At 48.3% G+C, this 27,376-nt stretch overlaps 1 protein-coding gene and 1 long non-coding RNA gene across 3 annotated transcripts in view; one reads left to right on the top strand and one right to left on the bottom strand.

Annotated features, from left to right (window-relative positions):
- The window catches only part of LOC118375798 (syntaxin-binding protein 5-like), a 253,656-nt gene that overhangs the window by 173,209 nt on the left and 53,071 nt on the right, over positions 1-27,376 (bottom strand). For both annotated transcript variants that reach the window (XM_052492755.1, XM_052492757.1), the window contains exon 3: positions 7,050-7,131. In XM_052492755.1, coding sequence (XP_052348715.1) covers positions 7,050-7,131 — 82 coding nt within the window. The remainder of the gene's footprint in view (positions 1-7,049; positions 7,132-27,376) is intronic.
- LOC127914956 (uncharacterized) lies at positions 7,890-8,305 on the top strand. Its single transcript, XR_008089590.1, has 3 exons — positions 7,890-7,916; positions 8,075-8,109; positions 8,221-8,305. It is a non-coding gene; the product is annotated as an uncharacterized LOC127914956 (long non-coding RNA).

Below are 27,376 nucleotides of genomic sequence, written 5' to 3'. Positions count from 1 at the left end.
CTGTAGACGTCAGCTATAACCCTGTAGACGTCAGCTATAACCCTGTAGAGCTATAACCCTGTAGACGTCAGCTATAACCCTGTAGAGCTATAACCCTGTAGACGTCAGCTATAACCCTGTAGACGTCAGCTATAACCCTGTAGACGTCAGCTATAACCCTGTAGAGCTATAACCCTGTAGACGTCAGCTATAACCCTGTAGACGTCAGCTATAACCCTGTAGACGTCAGCTATAACCCTGTAGACGTCAGCTATAACCCTGTAGACGTCAGCTATAACCCTGTAGAGCTATAACCCTGTAGACGTCAGCTATAACCCTGTAGACGTCAGCTATAACCCTGTAGACGTCAGCTATAACCCTGTAGACGTCAGCTATAACCCTGTAGACGTCAGCTATAACCCTGTAGACGTCAGCTATAACCCTGTAGACGTCAGCTATAACCCTGTAGACGTCAGCTATAACCCTGTAGAGCTATAACCCTGTAGACGTCAGCTATAACCCTGTAGACGTCAGCTGTAACCCTGTAGACGCAGCTATAACCCTGTAGACGTCAGCTATAACCCTGTAGACGTCAGCTATAACCCTGTAGACGCCCTGTAGCTATAACCCTGTAGACGTCAGCTATAACCCTGTAGACGTCAGCTATAACCCTGTAGACGTCAGCTATAACCCTGTAGACGTCAGCTATAACCCTGTAGACGTCAGCTATAACCCTGTAGACGTCAGCTATAACCCTGTAGACGTCAGCTATAACCCTGTAGACGTCAGCTATAACCCTGTAGACGTCAGCTGTACATGTAACCAATTATCTGAAGTCTGAACTTCGGGAGCATCATGTTCTTTCCAATTATCTGAAGCGCTCGCTTTAGGTGCTCTGATTTGTGCCAATGTTTTTAGATGCTTGTTTAGCTAAAATAAGTGTTGTTCAAACAAACCAGAATGAATGACATGAGAGAATACATTATTTATTATTACATTATTTACATGACTTATTGTTGTTGGGTAATATTTGTTTCAGTTTAACGACTCATTCATTTTTTTTCTCTTCAATGTGAGACATTGACCTTTACTGTGTATATAACCTCTCCCTCCCTGTTAAAAACATGACAGCGACTCATAACAGCATATTAGCATATGGGTGAAATGAGTCTGTTTATAAAACCACAATAAATTAACCTCCACAACATAATTAATCAGCAGGGAAAATACTGAACGACATAATTGCTTGTTTCTCACCCTCTCACCCTCTCACCCTCTCACCCTCTTTGGTGTCACTGAACCCTTATCCTGTTTTAGAGAGCTCTGGGTGTGTTGGGTGGCGAATAGCTTTAACTCGGATATGCTCAACTATAAGGGAGTGAAAGTCAGCTCCTTCAGCTCCTTGTTCCTTCAGCTCTGTGTTCCTTCAGCTCTGTGTTCCTTCAGCTCTGTGTTCCTTCAGCTCCTTGTTCCTTCAGCTCTGTGTTCCTTCAGCTCTGTGTTCCTTCAGCTCTGTGTTCCTTCAGCTCCGTGTTCCTTCAGCTCTGTGTTCCTTCAGCTCAGTGTTCCTTCAGCTCTGTGTTCCTTCAGCTCAGTGTTCCTTCAGCTCTGTGTTCCTTCAGATCTGTGTTCCTTCAGATCTGTGTTCCTTCAGCTCTTGTTCCTTCAGCTCTGTGTTCCTTCAGCTCTGTGTTCCTTCAGCTCTGTGTTCCTTCAGCTCTGTGTTCCTTCAGCTCTGTGTTTCCTTCAGCTCTGTGTTCCTTCAGCTCTGTGTTCCTTCAGCTCTGTGTTCCTTCAGATCTGTGTTCCTTCAGCTCTTGTTCCTTCAGCTCTGTGTTCCTTCAGCTCTGTGTTCCTTCAGCTCTGTGTTCCTTCAGCTCTGTGTTCCTTCAGCTCTGTGTTTCTTCAGCTCTGTGTTTCTTCAGCTCTGTGTTCCTTTAGCTCCTTGTTCCTTCAGCTCTGTGTTCCTTCAGCGCTGTGTTCCTTCAGCTCTGTGTTCCTTTAGCTCCTTGTTCCTTCAGCTCTGTGTTCCTTCAGCTCTGTGTTCCTTCAGCTCTGTGTTCCTTCAGCTCTGTGTTCCTTCAGCTCCGTGTTCCTTCATCTCTGTGTTCCTTCAGCTCCTTGTTCCTTCAGCTCTGTGTTCCTTCAGCTCTGTGTTCCTTCAGCTCTGTGTTCCTTCAGCTCTGTGTTCCTTCAGCTCTGTGTTACTTTAACTCTTTTTGGGGGGCCAATTTTGATCTGCCTATCTCTTACGCATATTTTGTTATTCCCACTTTGCCACTCTCTATCACTATCTCCCTCATTTATTATTTTGTTGCATTTCTCCATATCACCCGCAACTTCCCCTCAATCTCTCTCTATCTAGTTATCTCTCTCTCTCTCTCTCTCTCTCTCTCTGATGCCACTAGCAGGGAGGTAATCCGTTGTGTGTGCTTGTCAATCACGATCCTGTCACTCAGACTAGTGACACGGGACACTGTACGCCTATTGTGTTAACATAAACTAGCTCTCTGTCTCCTCTCTTCAAAGAAATGCCAAAGAGCGCAGGAAAGAAACGAGGAAAATCACAAATTGCAAAGAGGGGAAGAGGGAAGGGACGGGGAGACAGATAAAGTGGAGGATAGGAAGAGAGGAAGAGAGGAAGAGAGCAACTATTAAACAAGTCTTGGAGAGGAAGAGAGGAGGGGGAGCAGCTATTAAACAAGTCTTGGAGAGGAGGGGGAGCAGCTATTAAACAAGTCTTGGAGAGGAGGAGAGGAAGAGAGGAGGGGGAGCAGCTATTAAACAAGTCTTGGAGAGGAGGAGAGGAGGGGGAGGAAAACAAGTCTTGGAGAGGAGGGAGGAGAAGAGGGGGAGCAGCTATTAAACAAGTCTTGGAGAGGAGGAGAGGAGGGGGAGCAGCTATTAAACAAGTCTTGGAGAGGAGGAGAGGAAGAGAGGAGGGGGAGAGGCTATTAAACAACTCTTGGAGAGGAGGAGAGGAGGGGGAGCAGCTATTAAACAAGTCTTGGAGAGGAGGAGAAGAGGAGAAGAGGGGGAGCAGCTATTAAACAATATTAAATAACAATAACAAATATTTTTTTTTACAAATTATTACATAATAAATAACTAAAATGTATTCCATAAGTATCCCCCCCCCCCTTTTGTTATATCAAGCCTAAATAGGTTCAGGAGTAAAAATGTCCTTATGAAATCACATAATACATTGGATGGCCTAACTCTGTGTGCAATAAAAGGGGTTATTTTAACTACAAAAGCATAACAGATTGTCCAAAGCAATAAATACATTTTAAAACCAAGCCACAAAACACCAAAATATATATTTTTTTTACAAATTATTCTTATAACTAAAATGCATCTAGCTGCCCCCTTTATATGTAAATAGGTTCAGGAGTAAAAATGTCATGAAATCACATTGGATGGCCTAACTCTGTGTGCAATAAAGGGGTTATTTTAACTACAAAAGCATAACAGATTGTCCAAAGCAAATCATGTAAAACCAAGCCACAAAACACCAATTCTATATATACCTATATCTTATAACTGTATCAGCATCTAGCTGCCTGAACATTTATCCATGTAATGCCTATTCTGCTCATTCTTCTCATCTGACACCATGCCTATTCTGCTCATTCTTCTCATCGAACACCATGTCTATTCTGCTCATTGCGTCTCATCGAACACATGTCTATTCTGCCCATTCTTCTCATCTGACAACATGTCTATTCTGCACCATTCTTCTCATCCACTGTCTATTCTGCTCATTCTCTGTTCTAGGCCCTCTCCTATTCTTCTCATCTATACACCATGTCTATTCTGGCATTCTTCTCATCTGACACATGTCTATTCTGCTCATTCTTCTCATCGAACACATGTCTATTCTTCTCCTTTTCCCCTTCTGAACACCATGTCTATTCTCGCATTCTCTGCATGTCTGGCAGACATGTCTATTCTGCCCATTCTTCTCATCTGACACCATGTCTATTCTGAATTCTTCTCATCTGCAAGTCTATTCTGCTCTTCTTCTCATCAAACACCATGTCTATTCTGCTCATTCTTCTCATCTGACACCATGTCTATTCTGCTCATTCTTCTCAGAACACCATGTCTATTCTGCGTGATTCCTGGATCAACACCATGTCTATTCTGCTCATTCTTCTCATCAACACGGTGTCTATTCTGCCCATTCTTCATCATCTGACAACATGTCTATTCTGCCCATTCTTCTCATCTGACACATGTCTATTCTGCGCATTCTTCTCATCTGACACCATGTCTATTCTGCTCATTCTTCTCATCAACACCATGTCTATTCTGCTCATTCTTCTCATCTGCCTGTGCCATTAAACCCCTACAACTCATCCAGAACACCATGTCTATTCTGCCATTCTTGTTCAACACCATGTCCCAATTCTTCTCATCTGACACCCCGTCTCCTGCCCATTCTCTCACTGGCTTCCAGTCTATTCTGCTCATTCTTCTCATCAAGACCATGGTCTTTCTGCTCATTCTTCTCAGGGGAACCATGTCATTCTGCTCATTCTTCCAGGCACCATGTCATTCTGCTCATTCTTCTCAAACACCATGTCTATTCTGCGTTCTTCCATCTGGCCCATGTCTATTCTGCTCCCTACCACTGAACACCATGTCTATTCTGCTCATTCTTCCAGTCAAAACTGTTTATTCTGCCCATTCTTCTCATCTGAACAACATGTCTATTCTGCCCATTCTTCTCATCTGACAGCATGTCAATCACCATTCTTCTCAGACACCTGTCTATTCTGCTCATTCTTCTAAGGAATACCTGGATTCTGCTAATTCTTCCTCATCTGACACCATGTCTATTCTGATTTAGATGCACCATTGTAAAGTGTCTGTTCCACTGGATGTCATTCTCAATCACCTATTTGTCATTCTTCTCTGGATAACCATGTCTATTCTGCTCAATGACTTAAATGTCTATGTAAATGTAATGCCTATTCTGCTCATTCTTCTCATATAGCACAATGCCTATTCTGCTCATTCTTCTCATCTGACACCATGTCTATTCTGCTCATTCTTCTCATCGAACACCATGTCTATTCTGCCCATTTTACCTGACCACCCTGTTCACCATCCAGAAGGAGGAGACAGTACAGGTGCATCAAAGGAGGAACTAAGAGACTGAAAAACAGCATTTTATCTCCAGGCCATCAGACTGTTAAACAGTCACGACTAGCCAGCCTCCGCCCAGTCCCTTACTCTGCCCCTTAGTTACTGTTACTAGCAGGCTACCATTGGGTACTCTACTCTGCCCCTTAGTTACTGTTACTAGCAGGCTACCATTGGGTACTCTACTCTGCACCTTAGTTACTGTTACTAGCAGGCTACCATTGGGTACTCTACTCTGCACCTTAGTTACTGTGGGTCTTGGGTACTGTACTCTGCCCCTTAGTTACTGTTACTAGCAGGCTACCATTGGGTACTCTACTCTGCCCCTTAGTTACTGTTACTAGCAGGCTACCATTGGGTACTTTACTCTGCACCTTAGTTACTGTTGCTAGCAGGCTACCATTGGGTACTCTACTCTGCACCTTAGTTACTGTTACTAGCAGGCTACCATTGGGTACTCTACTCGGCACCTTAGTTACTGTTACTAGCAGGCTACCATTGGGGACTCTACTCCGCCCCTTAGTTACTGTTACTAGCAGGCTACCATTGGGTACTCTCCTCTGCCCCTTTGGGACTACTGCCCTACAGTATGTAGATGGTCATTAAACACTGTTCTACCAACTGAGTTACAGAGTTCCCTGTTCTACCAACTGAGTTACAGAGGTCCCTGTTCTACCAACTGAGTTACAGAGGTCCCTGTTCTACCAACTGAGTTACAGAGGTCCCTGTTCTACCAACTGAGTTACAGAGGTCCTGTTCTAGTTACTCCCTGTTACTGAGTTACAGAGGTCCCTGTTCTACCATGAGTTACAGAGGTCCCTGTTCTACCAACTGAGTTACAGAGGTCCCTGTTCTACCAACTGAGTTACAGAGGTCCCTGTTCTACTGAGTTACAGGCCCTGTTCTACCAACTGAGTTACAGAGGTCCCTGTTCTACCAACTGAGTTACAGAGGTCCCTGTTCTACCAACTGGTTACAGACCCTGTTCTACCTACAGTATCCCTGTAGATTACAGGGTCCCTGTTCTATTAAACAGAGGTCCCTGTTCTACCAACTGAGTTACAGAGTTCCCTGTTCTACCAACTGAGTTACAGAGGTCCCTGTTCTACCAACTGAGTTACAGAGGTCCCTGTTCTACCAACTGAGTTACAGAGGTCCCTGTTCTACCAACTGAGTTACAGAGGTCCCTGTTCTACCAACTGAGTTACAGAGGTCCCTGTTCTACCAACTGAGTTACAGAGGTCCCTGTTCTACCAACTGAGTTACAGAGGTCCCTGTTCTACCAACTAGTTGATCTCTAACATAGAGAGACATCCTTTATTCAACTCTAACATAGAGAGACAGTTTTTAGTCAACTCTAACATAGAGAGACAGTTTTTAGTCAACTCTAACATAGAGAGACAGTTTTTAGTCAACTCTAACATAGAGACAGCCTTTGTCCTCAGGAGTGAATAAATCCAGTTTATAGGATTAAACCTGAACAAGGACGATTAAGCATTTTGAGTTAATGAACAAACTTGACCTGAACGTCTAAAGAGTGTTGGGTCATGGTTTGAAATCAATAGGACCCTGTGAATGTTAGATTCAAAAAGAGGAAGGTGGTCGGGGGTAAAACACTCAGATTCCAGAACAGATTGTTTGTCCTTAAACGGCTGAGAGAGAATGCCAATTAAATACTGTATTCCAACTCTCCTCTTTTTTTCACCTTAACTAGGCAAGTCAGTTAAGAACAAATTCTTATTTTCAATGACAGCCTAGGAACAGTGGGTTAACTGCCTTGTTCAGGGGCAGAACAACAGATTTGTACCTTGTCATCTTGGGGATTTGAACTTGCAACCTTCCAGTTCCTAGTCCAACACTCTAACCACTAGGCTACCCTGTCGCCCCAGATAAGGTGAATAGAATAGAAGCAGTCCTACCTCATTGATGAGGAACTGTAGCTGGAGAACAGCGGCTCCACTCTCATGCTGGCTGTAGCAGTCCACACCAGGCCGGCCCAGTCTGATGACATCACACAGTCAAGGAAACATCTAGGAAGTAGGATGTATTGGCATAACGCAACACAATGTATAACACCACACACACACACACACACACACACACACACACACACACACACACACACACACACACACACACACACACACACACACACACACACACACACACACACACACACACACACACACACACACACACACACCCCAACTGTTACACCACTTGATACACTAGAAAATAGTATTTTTGTACAATATACAGTATTAGTCACAATATATACAAAAAGTTCTATAAAAATAAATGTAAAAAAAACTCTGCCAACCGTCCTTGCAGGTGGATGAAAAGTCTAAATAAATCGCTGAGCGTCGTGACACACAAAGGGCTCTTCAGGTCCTGTTACCAACCATTACCATTCACAAAGGGCTCTTCAGGTCCAGTTACCTACCATTACCATTCACAAAGGGCTCTTCAGGTCCAGTTACCTACCATTACCATTCACAAAGGGCTCTTCAGGTCCAGTTACCAACCATTACCATTCACAAAGGGCTCTTCAGGTCCAGTTACCTACCATTCACAAAGGGCTCTTCAGGTCCAGTTACCTACCATTACCATTCACAAAGGGCTCTTCAGGTCCAGTTACCAACCATTACCATTCACAAAGGGCTCTTCAGGTCCCGGTACCTACCATCCACAAAGGGCTCTTCAGGTCCTGTTACCAACCATTACCATTCACAAAGGGCTCTTCAGGTCCTGTTACCAACCATTACCATTCACAAAGGGCTCTTCAGGTCCTGTTACCAACCATTACCATTCACAAAGGGCTCTTCAGGTCCTGTTACCAACCATTCACAAAGGGCTCTTCAGGTCCTGGTACCAACCATTACCATTCACAAAGGGCTCTTCAGGTCCTGGTACCAACCATTACCATTCACAAAGGGCTCGTCAGGTCCTGTTACCAACCATTCACAAAGGGCTCTTCAGGTCCTGTTACCAACCATTCACAAAGGGCTCGTCAGGTCCTGGTACCTACCATTCACAAAGGGCTCTTCAGGTCCTGTTACCAACCATTACCATTCACAAAGGGCTCTTCAGGTCCTGTTACCAACCATTACCATTCACAAAGGGCTCTTCAGGTCCTGTTACCAACCATTACCATTCACAAAGGGCTCTTCAGGTCCTGTTACCAACCATTCACAAAGGGCTCTTCAGGTCCTGGTACCAACCATTACCATTCACAAAGGGCTCTTCAGGTCCTGGTACCAACCATTACCATTCACAAAGGGCTCGTCAGGTCCTGTTACCAACCATTCACAAAGGGCTCTTCAGGTCCTGTTACCAACCATTCACAAAGGGCTCGTCAGGTCCTGGTACCTACCGTTCACAAAGGGCTCTTCAGGTCCTGTTACCTACCATTCACAAAGGGCTCTTCAGGTCCTGTTACCTACCATTCACAAAGGGCTCTTCAGGTCCTGTTACCTACCATTCACAAAGTGCTCTTCAGGTCCTGTTACCTACCTGGAGTACAACGCCACCTGGAGTACAACGCCAGCTGGAGTACAACGCCACCTGGAGTACAACGCTACCTGGAGTACAACGCTACCTGGAGTACAACGCTACCTACCGTCTCCAGAACTTGGATGTGACCTCACAAAGACTGAAGGACTACGGACTGTGCCCTCGCAGAGACTGAAGGACTACGGACTGCGACCTCGCAGAGACTGAAGGACTACAGACTGCGACCTCACAGAGACTGAAGGACTACGGACTGTGCCCTCGCAGAGACTGAAGGACTTACGGACTGTGCCCTTGAAGGACTACGGACTGTGCCCTCACAGAGACTGAAGGACTACGGACTGCGACCACAAAGACTGAAGGACTACGGACTGTGCCCTCCATTCACAAAGCAGAGACTGAAGGACCAGTTACGGACTGCTCCCATCGCAGAGACTGAAGGACTTCACAGACTCTTCAGGTCCTGTTACCTCGCAGAGACTGAACCATCTACGGACTGTGCCCCATTACGCAGAAAGACTGAAGGACTTCACGGACTGTGCCCCATTACACAGAGACTGAAGGACTTCACGGACTGCGACCTCACAGAGAGTGAAGGACTACGGACTGCGACCTCACAGAGACTGAAGGACTACGGACTGTGCCCCATCACAGAGACTGAAGGACTACGGACTGCCTGTTACCTTACCACAGAGACTGAAGGACCAACCATTACCATTCGGACTGTGCCAACCATCACAGAGAGTGGAGGACCAACCATTACCATTCACAAAGGGCTCTTCAGGTCCTGTTACCACCTCACAGAGACTGAAGGACTACGGACTGTGCTCTCACAGATACTGAAGGACTCTTCGGACTGCCACCTTACCATTCAGAGACTGAAGGACAACGGACTGCCACCTCAAAGAGACTGAAGGGCAACCATTCACAAAGACTCTTTCAGGTCCTGACCTTCACAGAGACTGAAGGACTACAGACTGCGACCTCACAGAGACTGAAGGACTACGGACTGTGCCCTCGCAGAGACTGAAGGACTACGGACTGTGCCCTCACAGAGACTGAAGGACTACGGACTGTGCCCTCACAGAGACTGAAGGACTACGGACTGCGACCTCACAGAGAGTGAAGGACTACGGACTGCGACCTCACAGAGACTGAAGGACTACGGACTGTGCCCTCACAGAGACTGAAGGACTACGGACTGCGACCTCACAGAGACTGAAGGACTACGGACTGTGCCCTCACAGAGAGTGGAGGACTACGGACTGCGACCTCACAGAGACTGAAGGACTACGGACTGTGCTCTCACAGAGACTGAAGGACTACGGACTGCGACCTCGCAGAGACTGAAGGACAACGGACTGCGACCTCAAAGAGACTGAAGGGCAACGGACTGTGCCCTCACAGAGACTGAAGGACAACGGACTGCGACCTCACAGAGACTGAAGGACTACGGACTGTGCCCTCACAGAGACTGAAGGACTACGGACTGTGCCCTCACAGAGACTGAACGACAACGGACTGCGACCTCACAGAGACTGAACGACAACGGACTGCGACCTCACAGAGACTGAAGGACTACGGACTGTGCCCTCACAGAGACTGAAGGACAACGGACTGCGACCTCACAGAGACTGAATGACAACGGACTGCGACCTCACAGAGACTGAAGGACTACGGACTGTGCCCTCACAGAGACCGAATGACTACGGACTGCGACCTCACAGAGACTGAAGGACTACGGACTGCGAGTTCGCAAGGACAAATGTGTATTCTTCATTTCCGGTAAGCACACACCGACTGACATCAAGTAAGAACAAGTCAGAACTGCATTGCACTGAAGTGCAACGTAGATGGATTCTCCAGGTTACCGACTACCTGTTGTCTTGCTACTTGTGGACATAAATGTCAGATCCCGGTAAGACTAGCTTTTCGGTTAATGGGGACGGTAATCAAATACAAATGCTGGAGTCACTTCAAAGTGGACATCTTCTACTTCAGCCAAGTGGAAAAATGCACCAGACACTTCAACACAGAGAAACACAATAAACGACCCGGTGTTATCTGAAGTGATGGACATCATCATCATCATCATCATCATCATCATCATCATCATCATCAAAGGAGCTGCCCTGGAACTGAAACCGTGATCTTTGCAGGAGAACTGAGCTGCCGGTCCAGCTGCCTGCTGAGCTGCCGGTCCAGCTGTCTGCTGAGCTGCCGGTCCAGCTGTCTGCTGAGCTGCCGGTCCAGCTGTCTGCTGAGCTGCCGGTCCAGCTGTCTGCTGAGCTGCCGGTCCAGCTGTCTGCTGAGCTGCCGGTCCAACTGTTTTTTATTTACTAATCTCATAAATGTCGTAAAATGCCGTAATTTGATTGATTTACGTCTTTGGTAGTACAGTAATCAAATATTTGGCTCTAAATTATGAACAGTTGGCTCTATCTACTCAGTGGAGACAAAAAAACATATGAAAGAGACCATACACATCTACTTTTTCAACTAGTTTTTCAACTAGTTGCACACAACAACCGATAGGGAATAGCCTGCTCATCCTTCTGCAGCTTGCTTGCCAATGCATGCATTGTCCCAACCGAGCACCCAAACCAACTGGCTAAAGTTGGCTAGCTTGCTAGCTAGCTACTTCCAGACACAAGTGAGAGAACACCTCTGTCTTACCATTTTACTTGCTCTAGCAGAGCTGGTTAGGCTGTTATCTAGAGCGTTCGTGACTAACTATAACTTTTTTGCCTACGTTTACTGACATTTTCAACGGGTGTTGCGCGTTTGTAAATTCATCTGTTTATCTGCGCTCTGGCACACTCAGACAAGAGTGTTCTGAAATCGGAGTAAATAGCTTGCCAGAGTGAATTTGTGAACTTATGAGATATGCTAACTGCAAACAGTTGTTCAACATAGCTAGCTAGCAAAGCGATTAACATTTCTTGCTAGCTAACCAAATTACATGTGCATCTCTGGCTGTATAGCCACCTGAAAAATGATACGAGGGGAAAAACTCGAAAGTCAAGCCACTCACTCGCCCTCTCCTCCAATGACATGACGTCCTCTAGGCAGCTAGCTAACTATCTCGCTGACATTAGGCTCTGTGATGTTAGCTCTCTACATAAATATATATGTTAGCATATTAGCCACGTTATGACTAACTTGTGATCATTGCCCTTGCTAGTTTGATTGTATTGACATTCCCAGTCTTAGTTATAATATAATAATATATGCCATTTAGCAGACGCTTTTATCCAACAAATGGAGTCATTGAAACTGCATACATTCTACGTATGGGTGGTCCCGGGAATCAACCAATGTACCCTGGCCAGCTGTAATGCTTACAACTGAGCTAGCAGAAGGACAACAGTCTGTATTGGTCCAACAATATGGATATTGAAACTTAACCAGTATATTATATGGAAAAATAACCAATGTTTCCAGGCCAGCTGTAAAGTTAAACTTGGTTTTGTAGCAAACTATTTTTGTGTTTGAAGAACTGTATTGGTGAATTATATTATATTAAGAATATATTAATATTATATTATATTAAAAAATAACCTATTTTTCAAACACCTTGTAAAGTATAAAGTTGGTTTTGTAGCATAAATTGGGAATTTTATGTGTTTGATATTAGTAGTGTTTGTTTCATATCAAGTCAGTTAACACACAATCAGTTCCACTTTAAAATAAACCATCAATTGGGAATTATCCTATCAATCTGTCTCTTGCTTTTCATCTTTTTTCCTCTCTCCTCTCTCCTCTGTCTCTCTCTCCTCTGTCTCTCTCTCCTCTGTCCCTCTCTCCTCTGTCCCTCTCCTCTGTCTCTCTCCTCTGTCTCTCTCTCCTCTCTCCTCTGTCTCTCTCTCCTCTCTCCTCTCTCCTCTGTCTCTCTCCTCTGTCTCTCTCTCCTCTGTCTCTCTCTCCTCTGTCTCTCTCTCCTCTGTCTCTCTCTCCTCTGTCTCTCTCTCCTCTGTCTCTCTCCATACCCCTCTTACTATGAAATCGATAGAACCACTTGGGGAAAAAAAATCAAAGGCCTCACAATCGGCTCAGTAAAATCGAGTTGACAGGGCCTTCCAAGCATATACATCCATGTTACATAAGGAGATTTGTATCCCTCTAGTCTGTCTCCATGCACAGCCAATATATTAAGCACAGTTGCTGTCCAGTTCATTTGAGCTTGAATGCTATTTATTCTCTCCCCAAAGCCTTTAAACAAGCACATTACAACTAGATTACAGGTACTTTACGACAAGGTCACAGTTACATTACAACTAATTTACAGGTACTTTACAGGTAAATTACAACAAGGTCACCGTTACATAAAACTAGATTACAGGTACTTTACAGGTGCATAAGAAAGAATGGCCTATTGTGTGTGTGTGTGTGTGTGTGTGTGTGTGTGTGTGTGTGTGTGTGTGTGTGTGTGTGTGTGTGTGTGTGTGTGTGTGTGTGTGTGTGTGTGTGTGTGTGTGTGTGTGTGTGTGTGTGTTGTGAGAATGTGTGTGTGTGTGTGTTGTTTGAGAATGTGTGTGTGTGTGTGTGTGTTTGTTTGAGAATGTGTGTGTGTGTGTGTGTGTTGTTTGAGAATGTGTGTGTGTGTTTGTTTGTGTGTGTGTGTTTGTTTGAGAATGTGTGTGTGTGTGTGTGTTTGTTTGAAACTCAGTGTGTGTGTTCCTGTGTTCTAGCTGGGTCAGTCTCTATGTCTTCTAGCTGGGTCAGTCTCTATGTCTTCTAGCTGTGTCAGTATATGTGTGTTCTAGCTGGGTCAGTCTCTATGTCTTCTAGCTGTGTCAGTATATGTGTGTTCTAGCTGGGTCAGTCTCTATGTCTTCTAGCTGGGTCAGTCTCTATGTCTTCTATCTGTGTCAGTATATGTGTGTTCTAGCTGGGTCAGTCTCTATGTCTTCTAGCTGGGTACATCTCTATGTCTTCTAGCTGGGTCAGTCTCTATGTCTTCTAGCTGGGTCAGTCTCTATGTCTTCTAGCTGTGTCAGTATATGTGTGTTCTAGCTGGGTCAGTCTCTATGTCTTCTAGCTGTGTCAGTATATGTGTGTTCTAGCTGGGTCAGTCTCTATGTCTTCTAGGTGTGTCAGTATATGTGTGTTCAAGCTGGGTCAGTCTCTATGTCTTCTAGCTGGGTCAGTATATGTGTGTTCTAGCTGGGTCAGTATATGTGTGTTCTAGATGGGTCAGTCTCTGTCTTCTAGCTGTGACTTCTAGCTGGGTGGTGGGCTGTTGGGGATCAGCAGAATTAACCGTCTGTGATCATCCTGTTTCTCATTCCTCAGGAGGGAAGAGGTGGTTGAGGAGGGGGGTGGGCAGAGAGTCTCCCTCTCTCTCTCCAGTCTCCCTCACTCCCTCCAGTCTCCCACTCTCCCTCCAGTCTCCCACTCTCCCTCCAGTCTCCCTCTCTCCCTCCAGTCTCCCTCTCTCCTTCCAGTCTCCCTCTCTCCGTCCAGTCTCCCTCTCTCCCTCCAGTCTCCCTCTCTCCCTCTCTCCCTCCAGTCTCCCTCTCTCCTTCCAGTCTCCCTCTCTCCCTCTAGTCTCCCTCTCTCCTTCCAGTCTCCCTCTCTCCCTCTAGTCTCCCTCTCTCCCTCCAGTCTCCCTCTCTCCCTCTAGTCTCCCTCTCTCCCTCTAGTCTCCCTCTCTCCCTCCAGTCTCCCTCTCTCCCTCCAGTCTCCCTCTCTCCCTCTCTCCCTCCAGTCTCCCTCTCTCCTTCCAGTCTCCCTCTCTCCCTCTAGTCTCCCTCTCTCCTTCCAGTCTCCCTCTCGTCTCCCTCTCTCCCTCCAGTCTCCCTCTCTCTCTGCAGTCCCACTGAACACATAGTTTAATGTGCCACTGACAGGTGTGAACAAGGTTATTAAAACAATGACAAAAGAAGGGGGGAAGGAGTGATGATATGAAAGGAAAAGAGAGAGGGGGGGATGATATGAAAGGAAAAGAGAGAGGGGAGGATGATATGAAAGGAAAAGAGAGAGGGGAGGATAATATTAAAGGAAGAGGGAGAGGGGAGGATGATATGAAAGGAAGAGGGAGAGGGGAGGATGATATGAAAGGAAGAGAGAGGGGAGGATGGTATGAAAGGAAGAGGGAGAGGGGAGGATGATATGGAAGGAAAAGAGAGAGGGGAGGATGATATGAAAGGAAAAGAGGGGAGGATGATATGAAAGGAAGAGGGAGAGGGGAGGATGATATGAAAGGAAAAGAGAGAGGGGAGGATGATATGAAAGGAAGAGGGAGAGGGGAGGATGATATGAAAGGAAAAGAGAGAGGGGAGGATGATATGAAAGGAAGAGGGAGAGGGGAGGATGATATGAAAGGAAAAGAGAGAGGGGAGGATGATATGAAAGGAAGAGGGAGAGGGGAGGATGATATGAAAGGAAAAGAGAGAGGGGAGGATGATATGAAAGGAAGAGGGAGAGGGGAGGATGATATGAAAGGAAGAGGGAGAGGGGAGGATGATATGGAAGGAAAAGAGAGAGGGGAGGATGATATGAAAGGAAGAGGGAGAGGGGAGGATGATATGAAAGGAAGAGGGAGAGGGGAGGATGATATGAAAGGAAGAGGGAGAGGGGAGGATGATATGAAAGGAAGAGGGAGAGAAGGAGGGATGGTATGAAAGAAAAAGAAAGAGAAAGAGGGACGTATGGAAGGAAGAGAGTGGAGGGATGGTATGAAAGGAAGATAGAGAGAGAAGGAGGAATGGTATGAAAGGAAGATAGAGAGAGAAGGAGGAATGGTATGAAAGTAAAAGAGAGAATGAGAGATGGTATGTAAGGAAGAGAGGGAGGAGAGATGGTATGTAAGGAAGAGGAATGACCAATCAAATGACCAATCAAAAGGCCAATCAAATGACCAATCAAAAGGCTATTACAGTAACCACTTCCTCCCCATTTGTTCTGTACGCTGCTGCTTCTCGCTGTGTATTATCTGTGCACAGTCACTTCACCCCTACCTACATATACAAATTACCTCTAACCTGTACCCCCGTACACTGACTCGGTACCGGTACCCCCTGTATATACAGTTGAAGTCGGAAGTTTACATACACCTTAGCCAAATACATTTAAACTCAGTTTTTCACAAATCCTGACATTTCATCCAAGTAAAAAAATTCCATGTTTTAGGTCAGTTAGGATCACCACTTTATTTTAAGAGTGTGAAATGTCAGAATAATAGTAGAGAGAATGATTTATTTCAGCTTTTATTTCTTTCATCACATTCCCAGTGGGTCAGAAGTTTACATACACTCAATTAGTATTTGGTAGCATTGCCTTTACATTGTTTAACTGGGGTTAAATGTTTTGGGTAGCCTTCCACAAGCTTCCCACAATAAGTTGGGTGAATTTTGGCCCATTCCTCCTGACAGAGCTGGTGTAACTGAGTCAGGTTTGTAGGCCTCCTTGCTCGCACATGCTTTTTCAGTTCTGCCCACAAATTTTCTATAGGATTGAGGTCAGGGCTTTGTGATGGCCACTCCAATACCTTGACTTTGTTGTCCTTAAGCCATCTTGACACAACTTTGGAAGTATGCTTGGAGTCATTGTCCATTTGGTAGACACACAACTCTCGTACAGACTCGGGAGAGGCGAAGTTCAAAAACCATGCGTCCTCTGAAAACACGACCCTGCACTGCTTCTTGACACACTGCTTGTATAACCCAGAAGCTCGCAGCACAAATGTGTTTGAGGAAACACCGTACAACTTGAAAACAAAGTCATCGTGCATGTGCCCGGCCCGCAACAAGGACCGACTTATGCTCTACAGACCAAGGACATCCCGGTCGGCCAAACCCTCCCCTAACTCGGACGACGCTGGACCAATTGTGCGCCGCCTCATGGGTCTCCCGGTCGTGGCACAGCCTGAAATCAAACCCGGGTCTGTAGTGATTTCTCTAGCACTGCAAAACAAAAAAAGTGTCTTAGATCGCTGCACCACTCGGGAGGCCTGCGCATGGTGATCTCGGGCTTGTGTGCAGCTGCTACGGTCATGGAAACCCATTTCATGAAGCTCCTGACAAACAGTTATTGTGCTGATGTTGATTCCAGAGGCAGTTTGGAACTCAGTAGTGAGTGTTGCAACCGAGGACAGATGATTTTTACACACTACACGCTTCAGCACTCAGCGGTTCCGTTCTGTGACCTTGTGTGGCCTATCAATTAGTGACTGAGTCCAGAGCTTCCGGCGACAGTACCCAGTCCAGAGCTTCCAGTGACGTTTCACAGTCCGGAACCTCCAACGATGGTCCACAGTCTGGAACCTCCTGAGGTGGTCCACAGTCCGGAACCTCCATTGATAATCCATGGCACGAAGCCTCCAGTAACGATCCAAGGTCTGGAGTCTCCAGCGTCAGTCGGCAGTCCAGAACCTCCAGCGACGATCTACGGTCCGGAGTCCCCGGCGACGATCTACGGTCCGGAGTCCCCGGCGACGATCTACGGTCCGGAGTCCCCGGCGACGATCTACGGTCCAGAGTCCCCGGCGACGATCTACGGTCCAGAGTCCCCGGCGACGATCTACGGTCCGGAGTCCCCGGCGACGATCTACGGTCCAGAGTCCCCGGCGACGATCTACGGTCCAGAGTCCCCGGCGACGATCTACGGTCCAGAGTCCCCGGCGACGATCTACGGTCCGGAGTCCCCGGCGACGATCTACGGTCCAGAGTCCCCGGTGACGGCGACGATCTACGGTCCGGAGTCCCCGGCGACGATCTACGGTCCCCGGTGGCGAGAGTCCCCGGCGACGATCTACGGTCCGAGTCCCCGGTGACGATCTACGGTCCAGAGTCCCCGGCGACGATCTACGGTCCGAGTCCCCGGCGGCGACGATCTACGGTCCGAGTCCCGGCGACGATCTACGGTCCGGTCCCGGTGAGTCCCCGGTCGGCGATCTACGGTCCAGAGTCCCCGGGCGACGGCGAGTCCCGGTGACGATCTACGGTCCGGAGTCCCCGGCGGCGATCGATCTACGGTCTACGGTCCGTCCCCGGCGACGATCTACGGTCCGGAGTCCCGGTGACGGCGACGATCTACGGTCCAGAGTCCCCGGACGATCTACGGTCCGAGTCCCGGTGGTGACGATCTACGGTCCGGAGTCCCGGCGGCGAGTCCCGGTGACGGCGATCGATCTACGTCCGAGTCCGGGAGTCCGAGTCCCCGGCGACGATCTACGGTCCGGAGTCCCCGGCGACGATCTACGGTCCGGAGTCCCCGGCGACGATCTACGGTCCGGAGTCCCCGGCGACGATCTACGGTCCGGAGCCCCCGGACGACGATCTACAGGTCCATGAAAAGAATTAGGCTAGCCAGCTTCAGTTAGCTTCACATTTCAGCTCAGGCTTCATCTGTATTATGACGGTGGATATTGCTCGTCCGCCTGCCACATGCGGTAGCAGGTTAGTCACTGCGTGTGCATGTCACACGTCGCCAGTCGAAGGCCAAACTCTTCATTGAAACATCAATCCATGGGAGAGTCAGAGTCACTCGGAGCTGGTCGGGCTGTCTTCATGTTATCCAGAGGTCAACAGATCATCGGACAGAGCGTCAAGTGTGCGATCCGAGAGCGAAACGAGATGGGTGTGGCCAGCGGCGGACTGGTCGTCGGGAGCACCGGGACATTGAAGGTAATTTTGGCCTGCCGTCAACGTGACCAGCGATAATAGGAATGAATTGACGGAGAATCGATGCATCAAGAGGCGCGACTCTCACTCTCTCGCTGCAGTGTCCCCGCACAAGGGTGTGCGTGGGCCAAAAATGACATTAGGTCTCTCCGCGACGCACAGAGCAACCGTCTACTTGCTTCTCTAACATTTTAGACAAGTCGCATGACGGAATGGACGGTCAGAAAAGGAAAGGTGGACCAGAGAGGGAGAGAAGAAAGGCCCACAGACACAGCTAAATGCTGCTAAATAAGCGACATGTTTGCCAGTAAGGGACCAGGTCAGTCAAAAACACTAGCTTAACATTTACAATGTTAATCTCATTCTGCAGAGCAACCAGATGTGCAGAGAGAGAGAGAGAGAGAGCGAGAGAGCGAGAATCTCTCTCTCTTGCTTTGGCAAGTGAGGTAGAGTTCCAGTACTCTGCTGCCTGTGACTGGAACGAACTGCAAAAATCGCTGAAGTTGGAGACTTTTATCTCCCTCACCAACTTCAAACATCAGCTATCCGAGCAGCTAACCGATCGCTGCAGCTGTACATAGTCTATTGGTAAATAGCCCACCCATTTTCACCTACCTCATTCCCATACTGTTTTTATACTGTTTTTTATTTATTTACTTTTCTGCTCTTTTGCACACCAATATCTCTACCTGTACATGACCATCTGATCATTTATCACTCCAGTGTTAATCTGCAAAATTGTAATTATTCGCCTACCTCCTCATGCCTTTTGCACACATTGTATATAGACTGCCCATTTTTTTCTACTGTGTTATTGACTTGTTAATTGTTTACTCCATGTGTAACTCTGTGTTGTCTGTTCACACTGCTATGCTTTATCTTGGCCAGGTCGCAGTTGCAAATGAGAACTTGTTCTCAACTAGCCTACCTGGTTAAATAAAGGTGAAATAAAATAAAATAAATAAAAAACACTACCCATTCTAAACAGAGAGAGAGAGAGAGACACAGACAGACAGACAGACAGACAGACAGACAGACAGACAGACAGACAGACAGACAGACAGACAGACAGACAGACAGACAGACAGACAGACAGACAGACAGACAGACAGACAGACAGACAGACAGACAGACAGACAGACAGACAGACAGACAGACAGACAGACAGACAGACAGACAGACAGACAGACAGACAGACAGACAGACAGACAGACAGACAGACAGACAGACAGACAGACAGACAGACAGACAGACAGACAGACAGACAGACAGACAGACAGAGAGAGAGAGAGAGAAAGGTTCAGAGCCCAGTACAGGGAAAATAGAAAATCCATTTGATTATTCTGCTCGTTCTCAGTCCAAGGATTTTGACTTATTTATTTCAGTACCACCCAAAACAAACCCCTCAAAGAGTCATTCCCAAAGTATTCCACTCCAAAGATTGCACAAACAGAAAATAGCTGACCTACTATGAAGTAACTCACTCCTTGTTCTGCTCAGTATGTCTTGCATTCGCAAAACCTTCAGCCAGTGATAGCGCATTTGTCAAAGGAGGCCTGTAGGCCTGGAAACGTGCCCATCAGAAAGTACATGAACATGAGAGAAGCCAGACACATAGAGAAAACGCAGAAGCCTTTTTCCTCAGAGCAAAGCAGACATCCGTAACCCTTCTGAGTGATAATGTCAGTTCATCGAGACCAGGTCAAAATAAGGAGGCACGTAATGGAACTTGTGATTGATGTTGTTAAAGTTATTGGTAAATGTGGGCTTAGCTACCGAGAACACAGACACGAAGCAGCATATAACGTTGAAAAAACATGGCCGTCAATCATGGCAAGATTCTTGAGCTTATATTATTACTAAAGCAAATATGATTTCTGCCTACAAGAGCATGTTAGTGATCGAATTGAGAAGAGCAAGAAGCAGATGGGAAAGTAAAGGAAGAGGGTCCTTGATAACTATAAGGTGCTGATCCGTTGCACCCTCGACAACCTTCTGTGGCTCAGTTAGTAGAGCATGGCGCTTGTAACGCCAGGGTAGTGGGTTCGATTCCCGGGACCACCCTTACGTAGAATGTATGCACACATGACTGTAAGTCGCTTTGGATAAAAGCGTCAGCTAAATGGCATATAATAACCACTGTTATTATTATTATTTGACCATGCTGGTCATCTATGAACATTTGAACATCTTGGCCATGTTCTTTTATAATTTTCACCCGACACAGCCAGAAGAGGACTGGCCACCCCACATAGCCTGGTTCATCTCTAGGTTTCTTCCTAGGTTCTGGCCTTTCTAGGGAGTTTTTCCTAGCCACCGTGCTTCTACACCTGCATTGCTTGCTGTTTGGGGTTTTAGGCTGGGTTTCTGTACAGCACTTTGAGATATCAGCTGATGTCCGAAGGGTCTTACATATAACCCTTCTTACACCCTTCTTACATTCTTTATAACCCAGTAACTTAAAAGGCTGTGAACGATGCTGACAAGGAAGAGCTCTTCATTAGATACCAAAACATACAAAGGCCATTTTCTCAAAAGTGAGTTTACAAGTTAATCAACTTTCAAAGCAGAATTACTTTCCCATTGTTCCGCACATTCATCTTCTGCCGATCTACCATTCCAGTGTTTAATTGCTATATTGTAATTACTTCGCCACCATGGCCTATTTATTTCCTTAATTTACCTCATTTGCACTCACTGTATATAGACTTTTTGTTTTATTTTGTTATACTGTATTATTGACTGTATGTTTTGTTTATTCCATGTGTAACTCTGTGTTGTTGTCTGTGTCTGCTTTGCTTTATCTTGGCCCGGCCGCAGTTGCAAATGAGAACTTGTTCTCAACTAGTCTACCTGGTTAAAAAAGGGTGAAATAATAATTATTTTTTTATTAAAAATGTAAATACAGTGTGTGATATAGCACTTTGTAGCTATAAGTCTCTACTTTTATTATATTATTTTTTATGTAAAAAAAAAACACAATTTCAAATGCTGCTACATAAGACCATATCCAGGTGGTGAGTCACATTTGTGTGACCGGTAATATCAAATTGAACAGAGATCACCAAGGTTACCTCACTAACTCCTCAAACTGTATTTGAAGCATAGGGCTCAGAGCTGGCTGTGTTGCAACACTCTCCCAGCCTCCACAAAAACAAGCCCTGCTCGATTTTCTGCTCCAAAGGATTAAGGAGGGTCAAGCACGCACACACACAGGAGAGGCAAGCAAGAACACACAGACACACACAGGTCGGAGAAGCATGCACACACACACATACACACACACACACACAGAAGGGAGAAGCATGCACACACAGACACACACAGACACACACAGGAGGGAGAAGCATGCACACACACACATACACACACATACACACACAGGAGGGAGAAGCATGCACACACAGACACACACAGGAGGGAGAAGCATGCACACACACACACACACACACACACACACACACACACACACACACACACACACACACACACACACACACACACACACACACACACACACACACACACACACACACACAGGAGGGAGAAGCATGCACACAAGCTTTCCCAGGTCCTTCCATGCTGGGCAGTCCCCCACCTTCTCTGGGCTTTATTTACCATCAAGATATATTGATTCAATAACAACCAGCACCATCATTAGGGCACCAGCCCAAACCCTGTGTTTCTGCCATTCAACCGGTCTGTCTCTAACTGTCTACCACTCTGCCTGCCGGTCTGTCTCTACCTGTCTCCCACTCTGCCTGCCTCCCACTCTACCTGCCGGTCTGTCTCTACCTGTCTCCCACTCTGCCTGCCTCCCACTCTACCTGCCTGTCTGTCTCTACCTGTCTGCCACTCTACCTGTCTGCCACTCTGCCTGTCTCCCACTCTACCTGTCTCCCACTCTGCCTGTCTCCCACTCTGCCTGTCTCCCACTCTGCCTGTCTCCCACTCTGCCTGTCTCCCACTCTGCCTGTCTCCCACTCTGCCTGCCGGTCTGTCTCTGCCTGTCTCCCACTCTGCCTGTCTCCCACTCTGCCTGTCTCCCACTCTGCCTGTCTCCCACTCTGCCTGTCTCCCACTCTGCCTGTCTCCCACTCTACCTGTCTCCCACTCTGCCTGTCTCCCACTCTGCCTGTCTCCCACTCTGCCTGCCGGTCTGTCTCTACCTGTCTCCCACTCTGCCTGTCTGCCACTCTGCCTGTCTCCCACTCTGCCTGCCGGTCTGTCTCTACCTTTCTCCCACTCTACCTGTCTCCCACTCTACCTGTCTCCCACTCTACCTGTCTCCCACTCTGCCTGTCTCCCACTCTGCCTGTCTCCCACTCTACCTGTCTCCCACTCTACCTGTCTCCCACTCTGCCTGTCTCCCACTCTGCCTGTCTCCCACTCTACCTGTCTCCCACTCTGCCTGTCTCCCACTCTACCTGTCTCCCACTCTACCTGTCTCCCACTCTGCCTGCCGGTCTGTCTCTACCTGTCTCCCACTCTGCCTGTCTCCCACTCTGCCTGTCTCCCACTCTGCCTGTCTCCCACTCTGCCTGTCTCCCACTCTGCCTGTCTCCCACTCTGCCTGTCTCCCACTCTGCCTGTCTCCCACTCTGCCTGTCTCCCACTCTGCCTGCCGGTCTGTCTCTACCTGTCTCCCACTCTGCCTGTCTCCCACTCTGCCTGTCTCCCACTCTGCCTGTCTCCCACTCTGCCTGTCTACCACTGTACCTGTCTCCCACTCTGCCTGTCTCCCACTCTACCTGTCTCCCACTCTGCCTGTCTCCCACTCTACCTGTCTCCCACTCTACCTGTCTCCCACTCTACCTGTCTCCCACTCTGCCTGCCGGTCTGTCTCTACCTGTCTCCCACTCTGCCTGTCTCCCACTCTGCCTGCCGGTCTGTCTCTACCTGTCTCCCACTCTGCCTGTCTCCCACTCTACCTGCCGGTCTGTCTCTGCCTGTCTCCCACTCTGCCTGTCTCCCACTCTGCCTGTCTCCCACTCTGCCTGCCATTTTGCCTGCCTGCCTGCCTGTCTCTCTGCCTGTCTCCCACTCTGCCTGCCGGTCTGTCTCTGCCTGTCTCCCACTCTGCCTGTCTCCCACTCTACCTGTCTCCCACTCTACCTGTCTCCCACTCTGCCTGCCATTTTGCCTGCCTGCCTGCCTGTCTCTCTGCCTGCCTCTCTGCCACTCTATCTATCTGTTTCTCTGCCTGCCTCTGCCTGCCTCTGCCTGCCTCTCTGCCTGCCTCTCTGCCTGACTCTCTGCCTGCCGCTCTGCCTGTCTGCCACTCTGCCTGTCTCCCACTCTACCTGCCGGTCTGTCTCTACCTGTCTCCCACTCTGCCTGTCTCCCACTCTGCCTGCCGGTCTGTCTCTGCCTGTCTCCCACTCTGCTTGTCTCCCACTCTACCTGTCTCCCACTCTACCTGTCTCCCACTCTACCTGTCTCCCACTCTGCCTGTCTCCCACTCTGCCTGTCTCCCACTCTGCCTGTCTCCCACTCTGCCTGTCTCCCACTCTGCCTGCCATTTTGCCTGCCTGCCTGCCTGTCTCTCTGCCTGTCTCCCACTCTGCCTGCCGGTCTGTCTCTGCCTGTCTCCCACTCTGCCTGTCTCCCACTCTACCTGTCTCCCACTCTACCTGTCTCCCACTCTGCCTGTCTCCCACTCTGCCTGTCTCCCACTCTGCCTGTCTCCCACTCTGCCTGCCATTTTGCCTGCCTGCCTGCCTGTCTCTCTGCCTGTCTCCCACTCTGCCTGCCGGTCTGTCTCTGCCTGTCTCCCACTCTGCCTGTCTCCCACTCTACCTGTCTCCCACTCTACCTGTCTCCCACTCTGCCTGCCATTTTGCCTGCCTGCCTGCCTGTCTCTCTGCCTGCCTCTCTGCCACTCTATCTATCTGTTTCTCTGCCTGCCTCTGCCTGCCTCTGCCTGCCTCTCTGCCTGCCTCTCTGCCTGCCTCTCTGCCTGCCGCTCTGCCTGTCTGCCACTCTGCCTGTCTCCCACTCTGCCTGTCTCCCACTCTGCCTGTCTCCCACTCTGCCTGTCTCCCACTCTGCCTGTCTCCCACTCTGCCTGTCTCCCACTCTGCCTGCCGGTCTGTCTCTACCTGTCTCCCACTCTGCCTGTCTCCCACTCTGCCTGTCTCCCACTCTGCCTGCCGGTCTGTCTCTACCTGTCTACCACTCTGCCTGCCAGTTTGCCTGCCTGCCTGCCAGCCTGTCTCTCTGCCTGCCTCTCTGCCACTCTATCTATCTGTTTCTCTGCCTGCCTCTGCCTGCCTCTCTGCCTGCCTCTCTGCCACTCTATCTATCTGTTTCTCTGCCTGCCTCTCTGCCTGCCGCTCTGCCTGCCGCTCTGCCTGCCTCTCTGCCTGCCTCTCTGCCTGCCTCTCTGCCTGCCTCTCTGCCTGCCTCTCTGCCTGCCTCTCTGCCTGCCTCTCTGCCTGCCTCTCTGCCTGCCGCTCTGCCTGCCGCTCTGCCTGCCTCTGCCTGCCGCTCTGCCTGCCTCTGCCTGCCTCTGCCTGCCTCTGCCTGCCTCTCTGCCTGCCTCTCTGCCTGCCGCTCTGCCTGCCTCTCTGCCTGCCTCTCTGCCTGCCTCTCTGCCTGCCTCTCTGCCTGCCTCTCTGCCTGCCTCTCTGCCTGCCTCTCTGCCTGCCTCTCTGCCTGCCTCTCTGCCTGCCTCTCTGCCTGCCTCTCTGCCCCTCAGGAAGAGGGAGGTACTACAGAGAAAGAGAGAAACAGAGAGAGATGGAAAGAAATGCAGGTCCTTTGTTGTTAATGACACATGTATATTCCCTATGCTAATGACACATGTATATTCCCTATGCTAATGACACATGCATATTCCCTATGCTAATGACACATGCATATTCCCTATGCTAATGGCACGTGCATATTCCCTATGCTAATGATTCATGTATGTTCCCTATGCTAATGACACATGCATATTCCCTATGCTAATGATACATGCATATTCCCCATGCTAATGATACATGCATATTCCCTGTGCTAATGAGGGTGCAGTACTCTGTGATACAGAGTGTGTTAGAATATGCTTCGGTAGGATTATAATGTTCAATGTCAGGTAACATCTTGATTCTTCATTTCCCTGGCTTCTTCTTCTCGAGCAGAACATTTATATTTATCCTGAGTAGCTTTCAAAACAGAGCTGAGGGGGTGTTGTCAATATCTTAATTAGATATTAAAATCATGAACACATAGAAGACACACTTTAATGTGTGTGTGTGTGTGTGTGTGTGTGTGTGTGTGTGTGTGTGTGTGTGTGTGTGTGTGTGTGTGTGTGTGTGTGTGTGTGTGTGTGTGTGTGTGTGTGCGTTTTGTCGCTCTGCCCCAGGGTTTCATCTGTGATTGGCTGTCTGGTGTCACAACAAAGTAAAGCCTGTTTTTATCACTACTGAAACTCTGTTAGGTGTTCAAACAACATACACGCTAACCAACATTACACGCTAACCAACACTACACGCTAACACACACTACACGCTAACACACACTACACGCTAACCAACACTACACGCTAACCCACACTACATGCTAACCCACACTACATGCTAACCCACACTACATGCTAACCCACACTACATGCTAACCCACACTCCATGCTAACCCACACTACACGCTAACCCACACTACACGCTAACCAACACTACACGCTAACCCACACTACACGCTAACCAACACTACACGCTAACCCACACTACACGCTAACCAACACTACATGCTAACCCACACTACACGCGAACCAACACTACAAGTTAACCCACACTACACGCTGGCCAACACCACACGCTAACCAACACTACATGTTAACCCACACTACACGCTGGCCAACACTACACGCTAACCAACCCTACACGCTGGCCAACACCACACGCTAACCCACACTTCACGCTAACCCACACTTCACGCTAACCCACACTACACGCTGGCGAACACCACACGCTAACCAACCCTACACGCTAACCAACACTACACGCTAACCAACACTACACGCTAACCAACCCTACACGCTGGCCAACACTGCACGCTGACCAACACCACACGCTAACCAACACCACACGCTAACCAACACTACACGCTAACCAACACCACACGCTAACCAACACCACACGCTAACCAACACTACATGCCAACCCACACTACACGCTAACCAACACTACACGCTAACCCACACTACACGCTAACCCACACTACACGCTAACCAACACTACACGCTAACCAACACTACTCGCTAACCAACACTACACGCTAACCAACACTACAAGTTAACCCACACTACACGCTAACCAACACTACATGCCAACCCACACTACACGCTACCCAACACTGCAAGCTAACCAACACCACACGCTAACAAACACCACACGCTAAACAAAACCACACGCTAACCAACACTACACGCTTACCAACACTACACGCTAACCCACACTACACGTTAACCCACACTACACGCTGGCCAACACCACACGCTAACCAACACTACATGTTAACCCACACTACACGCTAACCAACACTACACGCTAGCCAACACCACACGCTAACCCACACTACACGCTATCCCACACTACACGCTAACCCACACTACACGCTAACCCACACTACACGCTAACCAACACTACAAGTTAACCCACACTACACGCTGGCGAACACCACACGCTAACCAACCCTACACGCTAACCAACACTACACGCTAACCAACACTACACGCTGGCCAACACTGCACGCTAACCAACACCACACGCTAACCAACACCACACGCTAACCAACACTACACGCTAACCCACACTACATGCTAACCAACACTACAAGTTAACCAACACTACACGCTAACCAACACCACACGCTAACCAACACCACACGCTAACCAACACCACACGCTAACCAACAATACACGCTAACCAACACCACACGCTAACCAACACCACACGCTAACCAACACTACACGCTAACCAACACCACACGCTAACCAACACTACACGCTAACCAACACTACATGCTAACCAACACTACACGCTAACCAACACTACACGCTAACCAACACTACACGCTAACCAACACTACACGCTAACCAACACCACACGCTAACCAACACCACACGC

This window comes from Oncorhynchus keta, chromosome 34 (genome assembly GCF_023373465.1).
Source record: "Oncorhynchus keta strain PuntledgeMale-10-30-2019 chromosome 34, Oket_V2, whole genome shotgun sequence".
NCBI classification, from domain to species: domain Eukaryota; kingdom Metazoa; phylum Chordata; class Actinopteri; order Salmoniformes; family Salmonidae; genus Oncorhynchus; species Oncorhynchus keta.
Note: the sequence above shows the minus strand (reverse complement) of the source record. Positions and strands in the feature narration are given on the sequence as shown.